The sequence below is a fragment of the Sciurus carolinensis genome, chromosome 14 (genome assembly GCF_902686445.1).
Source record: "Sciurus carolinensis chromosome 14, mSciCar1.2, whole genome shotgun sequence".
Lineage (NCBI taxonomy): Eukaryota > Metazoa > Chordata > Mammalia > Rodentia > Sciuridae > Sciurus > Sciurus carolinensis.
Genome location: NC_062226.1, coordinates 49,599,079 through 49,614,327, shown reverse-complemented (window position 1 = coordinate 49,614,327; position 15,249 = coordinate 49,599,079). Strand labels below are relative to the sequence as shown.

Sequence of the window (15,249 nt, the reverse complement as noted above, 5' to 3'; positions counted from 1 at the left end):
GGATTATTTGCATTCTTGGTGTAGAGTTTTTTGAGTTCTTTATAGATTCTGGAGATTAGTGTTGAGCACACATTTTGAGGAATTTGATACCTTATGATTTACACAGTTAGTTATATTAAATTCATTGAGTAAAGTTTCTTAGAAAGTTAATTGGAATATCAATAGGTTTTCAGATTTACTTTTGACTGAATACTTTTATTTACACATTTAGAACTCTGAATTTGACACAAAGTTTAAATTTAACACTTTTACTCATGAAGGAGTCATATTCATTGGGTATATAAATACGTACACTTGTGTATTGAAATTTATTAGGCTGGGCATGGTTGTACACACCTTTAATTCCAGTGATTGTGGAGGCTGAGACAAAAGGATCACAAGTATGAGACCAGCCTGAGCAACCAAGGGAGGTATAGCAACTTAGCCAGACCCTGCCTCAAAATAAAAATAAAAGGGCTAGGCATGTGGCTCAGTGGTAAAACCCTTCTGGGTTCAATACCAAGTAAAACCTCAGCCATAAAAAATGAATAGGTCTTTCAGTGGGAAAATGATTCTAAAATGAGGTCTGGGGACAGGGAAGGAGGAATACACACTGAAAATATGGTTTGGAAACACTGCACTAAATACATGTAGTGAAAGCACAATGGAAAGTAAAAACAGAAGTAGAAAGTTCTAGGGGATGACATTCAGAAAATTGAAAATATATTGGTTCCTATTTAAGACATGGGACCAAATCAAGGGTTTCAGAGAATCTAGAGGCAAAGGTCCAGTATCACCCATCTCAGGCAGCCCAGCAGCATCTGCAAGATCCCCAATGGCCTTGCCCTTGGCTGTCCTGCTGGCCCTGGTGGTGCTCAGCTACCAGTCTACCTGTTCTCTGGGCTGTGACCTGCCTCAGATCTACAACCTGGGTCTTGAAACACCTGAGAGAAATGAGGAGGGGGTCCTGATGCTCCTGGAGAAAATGAGGAGAGTTCCCACCTTGTCCTGCCTCAGCTACAGAAAGGACTTTGCCTTCCCCCAGGAGCAGATGGATGGTGAGCAGGTGCAGAAGGCTCAAGCTGTCTCTATCCTCCACGAGATGACCCAGCAGGTCTTCAACCTCTTCAGCACCCAGGAGTCCTTTGCTGCTTGGGACAAGACCCTCCTGGACACATTCCTCACTGGCCTCTATCAGCAGCTGGATGACCTGAAAGCCTGTGTGACCCAGCAGGTGGGGGTGGAAGAGGCTCCGCTGAGGGCTCTGAGGAAGTACTTCCACAGGATCACTGTCTACCTGAAGGGGAGGAAACACCTCCCTTGTGCCTGGGAGGTGGTCAGAGCAGAAATCGTGAGATCCTTCTCTTCATCAGCAAACTTGTATGAAAGACTAAGGAGTAAGGAATGAGACCTGGTGCAACAGGGAGATGATTCTCACTGAGGATACAGCTTACCACGTTCCCTCAAGGTCTGCTGTTTCAAAGACTCTGATTCCTGCTGTAACTGTCAAAATAATTCAATTTTTCAGATGATTTCAGGAGTTTGTGCCACATTGGTTTCAATTCTACAGGCAGTTCACCCTTATATCCCTGCAGCTGTGTCTATTTACTTTTAAAAATATTTTTTATTTAACTATTTATAAAATTTAATTTATTTCATCTATTTAGTATTATGTATATGTATATATTTACAATATGAACAATAAAACCAGTCATTTTCTTTATATTTCATTAATGTTTTGCATTCTTCATTCAGTACTTCTTCAATTTTCTTAACTCTACATCTTGCAGGAGGACGAGAAGTTGGATAAATATTTCTTTTCATTCTTTTCCATTTAAATTCCAATTCAAAGCAAGAGAACAGCAAAGTAGATGTTGTAGCACTCTCCCATGGAGATATGGGCAACATCAATGTTCCCAGCTCAGGTGACACTGAGACCATCCCAAATGGAAGGGTATGGGAGGGGACAAGAGTGATTCCCATGAATCCAGCAAATGAACACAGCATGGGGAAAATTATTCATGGAGTCAGGAAATCTTACATTTTGATCACCAGTTAGCGTCCTTTAAAATAAAACAAAATGAAGTTGTACTTGAGCAGAGAGTATGCTGGTAGGTAATTGAACAGCACATTTAGCAGCGCATGGAGCACGGCCTTCCCACCAGGACAGGCATTAGTAACACACATATTGAAAGGTCAAAATTTCTAATGGCAGCAAAGACTTTCTTGATGATTCATTTATTTACAGAATTGATTGAAAAGGAGAAACTGGTGGACCAGTTGTTTGTTTTCTTTGTATTGGGTATATCTGCACTGAGTGGATGCACAGATAATGTTCAGGGTTTGGAGCAATTCCTGAGGATAAGAGTCCATAAAAAAAAGCAAATAATGTCCTTCTTTAGTAAGTTTTTATTATTTTCTCATTTAATATGAGTTTTAATGTCTTATTTAATTCAATGCTGCCATGTTTTATGATTTTCTAATAGAAAGGGTCTAGAAGGCTAAATACTGCCAATCATTACATGCATTGTGGCTGAGTTTAGGTGAAAACCAGCTTCTCTTTGGGATGTAGCCTTTAAAGAGCCTTCAAGGATTCTGTGTAAAGAAAGCATCATATTCTTCCATCATGGTCATACAAAAAGTATTGTCAGCACTGACAATTGAACGAGTGGGTAGAAAAAGAAACAGAAGAGATTCTTCCCTGAACACTGTCATAGACAGCATGAGGTTTGGGCGGGGCTGGAGGGGTGTTTTGATCTTTGGGAATGAGAACAGCAGACTTCCTTACAGGTACTGTGCCATGGAATCTCTAAAGGTAACAATTCAGAACCCATGTGACAGGGCTACCATTAAGTGCTTGTGTGTGTGTGTGTGTGTGTGTGTGTGTGTGTGTGTGTGCGCGCGTGTGTACACATGTGCATTCACTGTGGATTGAACTCAGGCTGGCATATGTTAGGTGCACGCTCTACCACAAAACTACATCCTTCAACCCTGGTGATTTTATTGATTAATCTTTACTTCAAAAGAAAACACTAGAGGAAAAACTAAAGAGGTTTTCTGGGTTCAGAGGTTATTGGGTTACTTAATTTAGTTGACTGTATTTCATTGGAGAAATCACTCCTTAATTTTAGACTATTTCACTTGACGCAAAATCTTTTCTGTTACAAGTGTTTGAAGGATGTGTTGTCTCATTTTCTTTAGAACTTAAAGACAGTCAGTTATCTCAACAGCATGCCCCTGGTGGCCTAAAATATAATGCACAGCAATACCTTGACATTTGATGAGGAATCCAGCATCATTTGGCATCTCAATCTCTCTGCTGTATGGATGTCAGGTCAGAATGTATTTGGTTCACAAATCTAAGTCCATTTTTGTTCTTTGAGTCCTTAATAGAACCTTCCAGACAAGCCATTACCTCACTATCCCTGAGGTACTGACCTTGAATCATTGGTGTTTTTGGAACAGTTCATTTGTCCAGATTTATGTCTGTCTCCAAGAGCCCTTTAGATGACCTAACACAAATATTATTAAGAGGAAGTATGAATTAATGCTTTCAAAGATTTTAAAACAGATTTGTTTATGGTCATCCTGTAATACATTTTAATGGTATTATTTTAATATCATTGTTAGTAGATCAGAAGCATTTTCCAGAATAAGAATCCAATTTTGAGTCATCAAGATCCTTGCTTTCAATTCTAGGTTTCTCAGGGCAGACTTTTCATTGTCTGAGTAGATTATGACCAAGTTGAAGTGCAGAGTCAAGGCCAATATCCTCTGTCCTGCCAGACAGGGAAAGTGTGGTAGTACTGGAGCCTGCTGGCCAGGCTGCTATTGGTTGATGTGACTGCCCTCTCTTCTCCTAAGGCTGATCACATCTAGATTAATTGAGACAACAGTCAGGCACTCCAGTGACTGGTCTTTTCCTCTATGTCAGAGGCAGGCATCTCCCTGCCTTGGGCACCTGAGCATTGGCCCTCAGTCTTCCCCTCTGCAATGGCCCTGGTGCTCCCTCTGCTGCATTGCATGTGGCTAAGTGACACTCGGCCACTAGTCAAGGGAAAGTCCTTCCTTCTTTCACTTTCATGAAATTATGACACCCTTTTCTTTTTCCTTTTTACCCACAAACTTTCTAGTTTTGCTTTTTAGGAAAGTTGCAATGAGAATCAAAATCTGATAGAGCAAAGCAGGGCAGCCTTTCACTTTTCTTTTACTTTCCATTGTGTGTCTGACTTCATTATAAGAACCTAATGCATGAGCAGGAAGACAAAGCTTTCCAGGTAAACCACTATTAAGTAGAATGTACAAAACAATTACAGTGACAGACCAGGTGTGGTGGTGCATGCCTGTAATCCCAGCAGCTCAGGAGGCTAAGTCAGGAGGATGGAGAGTTCAAAGCCAGCCTCAGCAATGGCGAGGTGCTAAATGATTCAGTGAAACCCTGTCTCTAAAAAATACAAAATAGGGCCAGTGCAGCGCAGCGTACTCCGGCACACAAGCAGCTTCAGGGACCAGGATAGGGCAGCCAGAGACTTCCCCAAGTAGCCTGCACCCCTGCAGTGGGAGGTGCCTTTCAAGGCTACTTTCTCAGACCAGACCGCCCAGTGAGAGGCATTCTACATAGAACCAGCCACAAGCCCCCGAACCAACGGAGAGCTTCGATCCGCAAGCAGCCTCTGGGATCAGGGCAGGGCAGCCAAAGACCTCTTCAGGCGGCTCTGCCCACTCGGGCTGTAGGCTCCCTTCACGGGGCGATCCAAGATGGCAGCCTAGAGGGAGACTGCACCCCCAGTCGCTCCAGAACCCAGGAGTTAAGAAGGGGAGGCACTGAGAGACTCGGACTGAAATAGAGCCACGGGTGAGTCTGCCCACTGGGTAAAGCTCGGCCCGGGTGGCAGGCCCAGATAGAGGTGGCTTATCGGAGCCGGGCAGGGCAGCTAGAGTCTTCCACAGGCAGTCCTGCGCACTCCGGCGGTGGGCCCCGCCCACACAGCCAGCTTCTCCAGGTTCTCGGAGCGGGCCAGCTAGTGAGAGCCTTTCTGACCAGAACAAGCTCCAAGTCCTGGAGCCAGCGTAGCACAGCGTACTCTGGCACCCAAGCAGCTTCAGGGACCAGGATAGGGCAGCCAGAGACCTCCCCAAGTAGCCTGGACCCCTGCGGTGGGAGGTGCCTTTCAAGGCTAGCTTCTCAGACCAGACCGCCCAGTGAGAGGTTTTCTACCTAAAACCAGCCACAAGCCCCCGAACCAACGGAGAGCTTCGATCCGCAAGCAGCCTCTGGGATCAGGGCAGGGCAGCCAGAAACCTCTTCAGGAGGCTCTGCCCACTCGGGCTGCAGGCTCTCTTCACGGGGCGATCCAAGATGGCGGCCTAGAGGGTGACTGCACCCCCAGTCACTCCAGAACCCAGGAGTTAAGAAGGGGAGGCATTGAGAGACTGGGACTGAAATAGAGCCACAGGTGAGTCTGCCCACTGGGTAAAGCTCGGCCCGGGTGGCAGGCCCAGATAGAGGTGGCTTATCGGAGCCGGGCAGGGCAGCTAGAGTCTTCCCAAGGCCAGCTGCACGGTGCAGGCCCACAGTGAGAGCCTTTCCGCACAGAGCCAGTTCCAAACCTTGGAACCAGTAGGGGGCTAGGGGCAGTTTTCTTCGGATGTGCTCCATTATCAGATTCCTCCAAGATATCAGGCTACTGAAGGCTGGGAGGTGATACACTGGAAATCTACCGGGACACTATAAGCCAGTAGCGGAAAACTGCAATATCTCAGGGTCCCACTGACAACTGACCAATATGAGAAAACAAGGGAAGAAAATGTCCCAAACAAACCTAGATACTACATCAATAAAACCCAATGACAGCACAGCAGAAGAAATGTCAGAAAGGGAGTTCAGAATGTACGTAATTAAAACGATCAGGGAAGCAAATGAGGAGATGAAAGAGCAAATGCAGGCATTGAAGGAGGAGATGAAAGAGCAAATGCAGGCATTAAATGATCGCACCAATCAACAGTTAAAAGACCAAATACGGGAAGCAAGAGATCATTTCAATAAAGAGTTAGAGATACTGAAAAAAAACCAAACTGAAATCCTTGAAATGAAGGAAACAATAAACCAAGTTAAAAATTCCATAGAAAGCATAACCAATAGGATAGAACACCTGGAAGACAGAACCTCAGACATTGAAGACAAATTATTTAATCTTGAAAGCAAAGTTGGCCAAACAGAAAAGATGGTAAGAAATCATGAACAGAATCTACAAGAATTATGGGATATCATGAAAAGGCCAAATTTAAGAATTATTGGGATTGAGGAAGACTTAGAGAAACAAACCAAAGGAATGAACAATCCATTCAATGACATAATATCAGAAAATTTCCCAAATCTGAAGAATGAAATGGAAAACCAAGTACAAGAGGCTTATAGAACTCCAAACATACAAAATTACAACAGACCCACACCAAGGCACATTATTATGAAAATACCTAACATACAAAAAAAGACAGAATTTTAAAGGCCGCAAGAGAAAAGAATCAAATTACATTCAGAGGGAAACCAATAAGAATATCAGCAGATTTTTCAATCCAGACCCTAAAAGCTAGAAAGGCCTGGAACAACATATACCAAGCCCTGAAAGAAAACGGATGCCAACCAAGAATCTTATACCCAGCAAAACTTACCTTCAAATTTGACGATGAAATAAGATCCTTCCATGATAAACAAAAGCTAAAGGAATTTACAAAAAGAAAGCCAGCATTACAGAACATTCTCAGCAAAATATTCCATGAGGAAGAGATGAAAAACAATGATGCAAATCAGCAACAGGAGGCGCTAGCCTAAAGGAATAGCCAAATAAAGGAGAAACCAAATCATGTCAAAAACAAATATGAGTCAATTGACTGGGAATACAAATCATATCACAATAATAACCCTGAATGTTAATGGCCTGAATTCATCAATCAAAAGACACAGACTGGCAGATTGGATTAAAAAGAAAAATCCAACAATATGCTGCCTGCAAGAGACTCATCTCATAGAAAGAGACACCCATAGACTAAAGGTGAAAGGATGGGGAAAAACATACCATGCATATGGACACAGCAAAAAAGCTGGAGTATCCATCCTCATCTCAGATAATGTGGACTTCAAACCAAAACTAGTCAGAAGGGATAAAGAAGGACATTACATGCTGCTTAAGGGAAGCATAAATCAGCAAGACATAACAATCATAAATATCTATGCCCCGAACATTGGCTCATCCACGTACGTCAAACAAATCCTTCTCAATTCCAGAAATCAAATAGACCACAACACAATAATACTAGGCGATTTTAACACACCTCTCTCACCACTGGATAGATCGTCCAAACAAAAATTGAATAAAGAAACTATAGATCTCAACAACACAATCAGCAATTTAGACTTAACGGACATATAGAGAATATACCATCCAACAAAGAACGAATACACTTTCTTCTCAGCAGCACGTGGATCCTTCTCTAAAATAGACCATATTTTATGCCACAAAGCTACTGTTAGCAAATACAAGAAGATAGAGATACTACCTTGTACTCTATCAGATCATAATGGATTGAAATTAGAAATAAATGACAGAATAAAAAACAGAAACTTCTCCAATACCTGGAGATTAAATAATACACTATTATATGATGAATGGATAACAGAACATCAGGAGGGAAATAAAAAAATTCTTAGAAGTAAGCAAGAACAAAGACACATCATATCAAAATCTCTGGGACACTATGAAAGCAGTACTTAGAGGAAGATTTATTTCATGGGGCGCATTCAAAAAAAGAAGTAGAAATCAACAAATAAACTACTTAACACTACAGCTCAAAGCCCTTGAAAAAGAAGAGCAGACCAATACCAAAAGTAGTAGAAGACAGGAAATAGTTAAACTCAGAGCCGAAATCAACAAAATTGAAACAAAAGAAACAATTGGAAAAATTAACAAAATAAATAGTTGGTTCTTTGAAAAAATAAATAAAATTGATAAACCCTTAGCCACAACTAACAAAGAGAAAGAGGGAGAAAACTCAAATTACTAAAATTCGGAATGAACAAGGAAACATCACAACAGACACGAGTGAAATACAAAACATAATTAGAAGCTATTTCGAAAATCTATACTCCAACAAAATAGAAAACCTCGAAGACATCAACAGGTTTCTAGAGACATATGAATTACCTAAACTGAACGAGGAGGACATACACAACTTAAATAAACCAATTTCAAGCAATGAAATAGAAGAGGTCATCAAAAGCCTACCAACAAAGAAAAGTCCAGGACCAGATGGGTTCTCAGCCGAGTTCTACAAACCTTTAAAGAAGAGCTCATTCCAATACTCCTCAAACTATTCCATGAAATTGAAGAGGAGGGAACCCTCCCAAACTAGTTCTTTGAAGCCAATATCACCCTGATACCTAAACCAGACAGAGACACATCGAGGAAAGAAAATTTCAGACCAATATCCTTAATGAACATCAACACAAAAATTCTCAACAAAATTTTAGCAAATCGCATACAAATATATATTAAAAAGATAGTGCACCACGATCAAGTGGGTTTTATCCCAGGGATGCAAGGTTGGTTCAACATTTGGAAATCAATAAATGTCATTCACCATATCAACAGACTTAAAGTTAAAAATCACATGATTATTTCAATAGATGTAGAAAAAGCATTCGATAAAATACAGCATCCCTTCATGCTCAAAACACTAGAAAAAATTGGGGTAGTGGGAACATTCCTTAACATTATAAAGGCAATCTATGCTAAGCCCAGGGCTAATATCATTCTCAATGGTGAAAAACTGAAAGCGTTCCCCCTAAAAACTGGAACGAGTCAGGGATGCCCTCTTTCATCGCTTCTATTCAACATTGTCTCTAGCCAGAGCAATCAGACAAACCACAGAAATTAAAGGGATACGAATAGGAAAAGAAGAACTCAAACTATCCCTGTTCGCTGATGATATGATTATATATTTAGAGGAACCTGGAAATTCCATCGGAAAACTTTTAGAACTCATAAGTGAATTCAGTAAAGTAGCAGGTTACAAGATCAATGCTCATAAATCCAATGCATTTTTATACATAAGTGATGAATCTTCAGAAAGAGAAATTAGGAAAACTACCCCATTCACAATAGCATCGAAAAAAATAAAATACTTGGGAATCAATCTCACAAAAGAGGTGAAAGACCTCTACAATGAGAACTACAGAACACTAAAGAAATAAATTAAAGAAAACCTTAGAAGATGGAAAGATCTCCCATGTTCCTGGATAGGCAAAATTAATATTGTCAAAATGGCTATACTACCTAAAGTGCTATACCGATTCAATGCAATTCCAATTAAAATCCCAATGATGTACCTTGCAGAAATAGAGCAAGCAATTATGAAATTCATCTGGAAGAATAAAAAACCTAGAATAGCTAAAGCAATCCTCAGTAGCAAGAGCGAAGCAGGGGGTATTGCAATACTAGATCTTCAACTCTACTACAAAGCAATAGTAACAAAAACAGCATGGTATTGGTACCAAAATAGACAGGTAGATCAATGGTACAGAATAGAGGACATGGACACAAACCCAAATAAATACAATTTTCTCATACTAGACAATGGTGCCAAAAATATGCAATGGAGAAAGATAGCCTCTTCAACAAATGGTGCTGGGAAAACTGGAAAACCATATGCAATAGAATGAAATTAAACCCCTATCTCTCACCCTACACAAATCTCAACTCAAAATGGATCAAGGACCTCGGAATCAGACCAGAGACACTGCATCTTATAGAAGAAAAAGTAGGTCCAAATCTTCAACTTGTTGGCTTAGGATCAGACTTCCTTAACAGGACTCCCATAGCACAAGAAATAAAAGCAAGAATCAAGAACTGGGATAGATTCAAACTAAAAAGCTTTCTGTCAGCAAAGGAAACTATCAGAAATGTGAAGAGAGAGCCTACAGAGTGGGAGAATATCTTTGCCAACCATACCTCAGATAGAGCGCTAATTTCCAGAATCTATAAAGAACTCAAAAAACTCTACACGAAGAATACAAATATCCAATCAACAAATGGGCTAAGGAAATGAACAGATACTTCACAGAAGAAGATGTACAAGTAATCACCAGATATATGAAAAAATGTTCAACATCCCTAGTAATAAGGGAAAAGCAAATCAAAACTACCCTAAGATTTCATCTCACCCCAATTAGAATGGCGATTATCAAGAATACAAGCAACAATAGGTATTGGCGAGGATGTGGTGAAAAAGGAACACTCATACATTGCTGGTGGGGTTGCAAATTAGTGCAGCCACTCTGGAAAGCAGTGTGGAGATTCCTCAGAAAGCTTGGAATGGAAACACCATTTGACCCAGCTATCCCACTCCTTGGCCTATACCCAAAGGACTTAAAATCAGCATACTACAGAGATACAGCCACATCAATGTTCATTGCTGCTCAATTCACCATAGCCAGATTGTGGAACCAACCTAGATGCCCTTCAGTTGATGAATGGATAAAGAAACTGTGGCATATATATACAATGGAATATTACTCCGCAATGAAGAATGATAAAATTATGGCATTTGTAGGCAAATGGACGAAATTGGAGAATATCATGCTAAGTGAGATAAGTCAATCTCAAAAAACTAAAGGACGAATGATCTCGCTGATAAGCGGATGAGGACATATAATTGGGGGTGGGAGGGGTTAGCATTAGGTTTAGGGTTAAGTTTAGGGTTAGGGATAAGGAGAGCGGTAAGAATGAAGGAAAGAAGGAATGTATAGAGGGAAAAGAGGGGTGGGAGGGATGGGGGGGAAGGGAAAAAAATAAACATCATTGCCCTATGTAAAAAAAAAAAAAAAAGAAAAATACAAAATAGGTTGGGTATGTGACTCAGTGGTCAAGTGTCCCTGAGTTCAATCCCTGGTACGCCGCAGGACTCCCGACCCCCTAAAAAATTACAATAACACAAATCAGAAAAAGAAGTAGAGGAAAGAAGGCTTTTTCTCCCTGATATAATAGACTGGTTCTCACCACCCTGCACTATAAAAGTGAGACAGAGACTAAGGAGCAATGATCCCCAGTGAGACTTCTTTGTGTGACTGACTGAAGGCAGTGTGTTTCTGTAAGATTACCTTCACATGAAGGACATTGTCATCCTTGAGTGCTCTGTGCCTAGCTCAGAAAATCTGAGGAAAACAAGAATTCTAGAAAGTGGAAGAGTGGAACAATAAAACTAATTAGCAAAATAAATATTAATTGTCTATTAGAGGTAAAATGACTCTGATTAGATAAGTCCACAAGCTACCTACTCTTAACAAACCTTCCTCTCAGCATCTGCAGCTTGATACTTTTGATACCTAGGTACATGTATCAGGAGAAGAAAAGGTCACTACTGAGTGCCAGGGTCCTTGTGACAAGAGATCTAGTGATGGGGAAAAAATGTGGAGAGTTGAATCTTTTGTCAAAAAAAAAAAAAAAAAAAAAAAACCAACAACAGGTCCCTCTTCAGTAATGGAGTCCTCATAACATGAAGAGATGGTTCACCTGCTCTGGAGAAGTCTGATGAGTGTGGGCTGAGGACACTGTGTCATCTAAGAACAGAGGGTGTTACTAGTTGTGATAGCCTCCTTGTGAGGCAAGTGGAGCTAGGAAAATACTGTTATCTTGAAATTAGTATGTCTACATTCATAAGCAGCTGAATAAAACCTGGATTCCTCCCAGGATTATTGGCAGACTGAGGAGCAATGTAGACCTCAGTAAGAAAATGGTGGACAGAAAACACAAGGTCTACATTAACTCTGGTCTTGTGCCTCAGTGAAGTATAACCATACAGAACTGCAGAAATATGCTCCAAGAGGAGAGGCACAGAGGAAAGATCACTTACCAGCAATCAGAAGCTTTTGCTGTGAATGAATTGTAGAGCAATTCCATTCAGGAAGAACTTTTTTGCCAAAGACCATCTAGTAAAACTTGGAACGAGTACAGAGATTCAGAGGGAATACAGTCTGAGGGAGCAGACTGTATGTCAAAGATGGAGTGAAAAATGAATGTTAGGATCAGGGCTAAAAGTTTGTTTTCTAGAACAAATAAGAATAATATTTACAGATAAAAATGCATATGTCTCTGTGTGTGTATGATAAAGATTTTGGAATTATAGTCCTTTATGGCACCTGGAGGTCACTAGGTTTTGTAAAATTGGGTTCTATAGGAGGATAATGTCATCAATGATACCCCTGTGCTCAGCTCAGAAATTTAAAAGGTAAAATTCAGAGGATTAAGCAGGTTAATTGGAAAATAACAAAGTACTTATCAAACTAAAAATGATTTGTATTATGAAGTTAAAATGACTGTTATAAGCCATCTAGCTACACAAACAGAACAGCCCTTTGCTATCAGCATCTGGTTCTACACACACTTCTGTCTTTAGGGCAGACAATTCCCGTTTGACTGATAAGTATGCATTTGGATGAGCAAATCTGAAATTTACCATGAACTCTACCTTCCAGTGTAAAATCCATAAATTAGATTGATGTCATCTTGTTTGTCTATCTTCAAAGGTTGACAGAAATGCCTGAATGACAGAGTCAACTTCCATTTTTCTTGGAATACAGGGAAAATCACTCTAATCCAGAAGACAGAAGTCACTAGTCTCCATCATCTGATCATCCAACAGATGTCCAATTTCTTCAGCACGGTTGTTCTGTTCCTCCTTGATCAACTACTCTCTGGGTTTCATTTCAGTCTGGAGCAGCTGAAGGTGACACACTAGAAAAAGCAATGTCCCTTAGGGATTTGCTTGCTGGAAGTGTTTCCACAGAATCACCTGCTCTCTGAAGGAAAAAGAATACAGCTCCTGCACCTGGGAGAGTATAAGAGGGGAAATTATTATTAGTATTTTTTTACCATTAGTAATCATCAAAGAAAAGTCAGCAAAGAAAGAAAAAACGCATGCTCATGACTCACTTGACCCATTTACATGATTTTTACCTAACCCCCTAAAACAAACTTACCTATGAGTTTTACACCAACAGATAAAAAAAAGTCTCAAACCTAAATCATGAGAGTATTTTAAATAGACGTCATACATCAGGAATTTTAAATTAACCAAAATTATTTAGAAAGGATTGAATGGTTTATTTTTTAGAGAAACACAGTTATTATTTATAATTTCAATTTTTTCCAAAAAAATTCTTGCGGGTATCTTGCAGTTTGCAGAGGTTTGAAATTTAATTTTCTCATGGTCAGTTAATTTGATGCTAGATTCTGTAACAGATAAGAAAAACCTAAGTAATTGCATCTTAATACAAACTTACCTTTCTTTCAATAGGCGCTCCATATAGGAATTCCCATCAGATGACTCCTTGGTTGGCCCTCTCCCAACAATGATTCTTTTTCTTCCCCAGAGGTCTCCTTTTCTAGGTAATAGGAATTTCTCAGCTCCATTAAAATATTATGGGACCACCATCATTGTATATGGTTGATTATAACCAAAATAATTGAATTCTTTATTGAACTGATCTTGCCAGAAGTCTTTTTGGCGAATGGATCTCACTGTCAATATTTTTCCCAAGATTTGGGAAGGTGCCACACAATTTTTACTTGAATGAGCTTTCTGGTCCTATCTGTGGTATGTCTCACATTCCTTTGAGTCATATATTCATATGTTTGATGGTGTATGTACCATAGTTCCATTTTGCTTTTGTCCTTTGTTTTAATTCTTTGTTTCTCTAATAGATTTCAAACAGCCTGTATTTATGTTTAATGATTCTGTCTTCTACATGATTGAAGCAACTGTTGAAACTCTCTATTAAGTGTTTTCAGTTTTATCAGTACATTTTTTCTGCTCCAGAACTTTTTTGGTTCTTTTACATGGCTTCTATTCCTTTATCAAACTTCCTTTATGGTTCATAAATCTTTCTCTTGATTTCATTTAGTGTTTGTCTTCTCCTGCATGTCAATAAGCTGCTTTAAGTATTTAATTTTAAATCTTTTGTCCAGTAATTCTTAGATCTCTGTTTCCCAGGGATTAGTTACTAGTGATTTATTTAATTCCTTTGTTGGTGATGTGTTTGGCTAATACATCAGGATCCATGTATATTGCATCCATGTCTGTGCATTAGAAGGTGTAAGAAGTTCTTCCATTCTTTACAAACTGGTTTCAGCAGGTAAAGATTGTATCCATTGCTTCCCCAGGTTGATGGAACTGCTACTGGGATGTCATTCAGGTGGAAATGAAGTCAGATCATGGGCAGCAGCTGAATCTGTAGTACAGTAGGAAGTTGGCAGGGCCTTTTTCTAGGGGATAGGGATTTGGCATGAACACTGCATGGTCAATGGATGGATAAGACCAGGACTTTGTTCAGTAGGGCTGGCACAGGGAGAAGAATTTCCTTAGGTTCCACAGTTGAGTATGTAAAAGGTGGGCCTGGTATCAGTTAAATAGATGGATATGCATCCCAGTGGGTCTTTGGAAAGACTTCTACTAGTCCCTGGGCAGGTTCTTGCATGGGCAGCACTGGCCCCAGATTATAGAGAGCAGTGTGTTTCAAGACCTGCTGCTGGACTGAGGTTGGTGGACTTGCTTTCAGGGTCATGGAAGAGCATGTCTCCCACCAGTTCTCTGAGTAGGTATGATTGCTTCCTTACTAAAGCTGAGAGAGACTAGAGCCAAGTCATAGGGTTACTTGTGGATCCACAGTCAGAACATGATGAGTTTGGCTCCACAGGCCTGGATGGGTGTGAACATGCAGTGGTTGAGTGAGGGGTCCTGGCACCTCTACCTCCTTGTCAAGCATTCATTAGATGCTGGAAGGCCCAAGAAGTACTTGAACATATTTAAGACATTTGTTGTAAGTAGATATGTATGTAGCTAGGTAGGTATATACGTAGATAGAGAAAGAGGGGATTTATTAAAGGGATTGACTACATTGATTATTTTGGCTAAGTATTCACACAACAGGCATCTGCAACTGGAGATTCTGGGATGCGAGTAGTGTGACTCCATCCTAATCTGGCAGCCTCAGACTAGGGAAACTGATAATGCATTTCTATCAAACTTCAAGTTTAGAGAATCTAGGGAGGCAGTTAGTGTAAAAACTGCAGTCCACAGAACCACGGAATATGAACTTCTGAAGTCCAAAAGCAGGAGAGTTGAGTGTCCTAATTTTTGGGGAGCAGAGAGAGAGAGAGAGAGAGAGAGAGAGAGAGAGAGAGTTCTGTTTAAGCCTCAAGCTGTTTAGATGGCACC

At 40.3% G+C, this 15,249-nt stretch overlaps 1 protein-coding gene across 1 annotated transcript; it reads left to right on the top strand.

Annotated features, from left to right (window-relative positions):
- Window positions 1-814: 814 nt before the first annotated feature.
- LOC124964667 (interferon alpha-5-like) lies at window positions 815-1,387 on the top strand. Its single transcript, XM_047525239.1, has one exon. It carries the CDS (start codon window positions 815-817, stop codon window positions 1,385-1,387), a length of 573 nt encoding a protein of 190 aa, XP_047381195.1.
- Window positions 1,388-15,249: the final 13,862 nt, after the last annotated feature.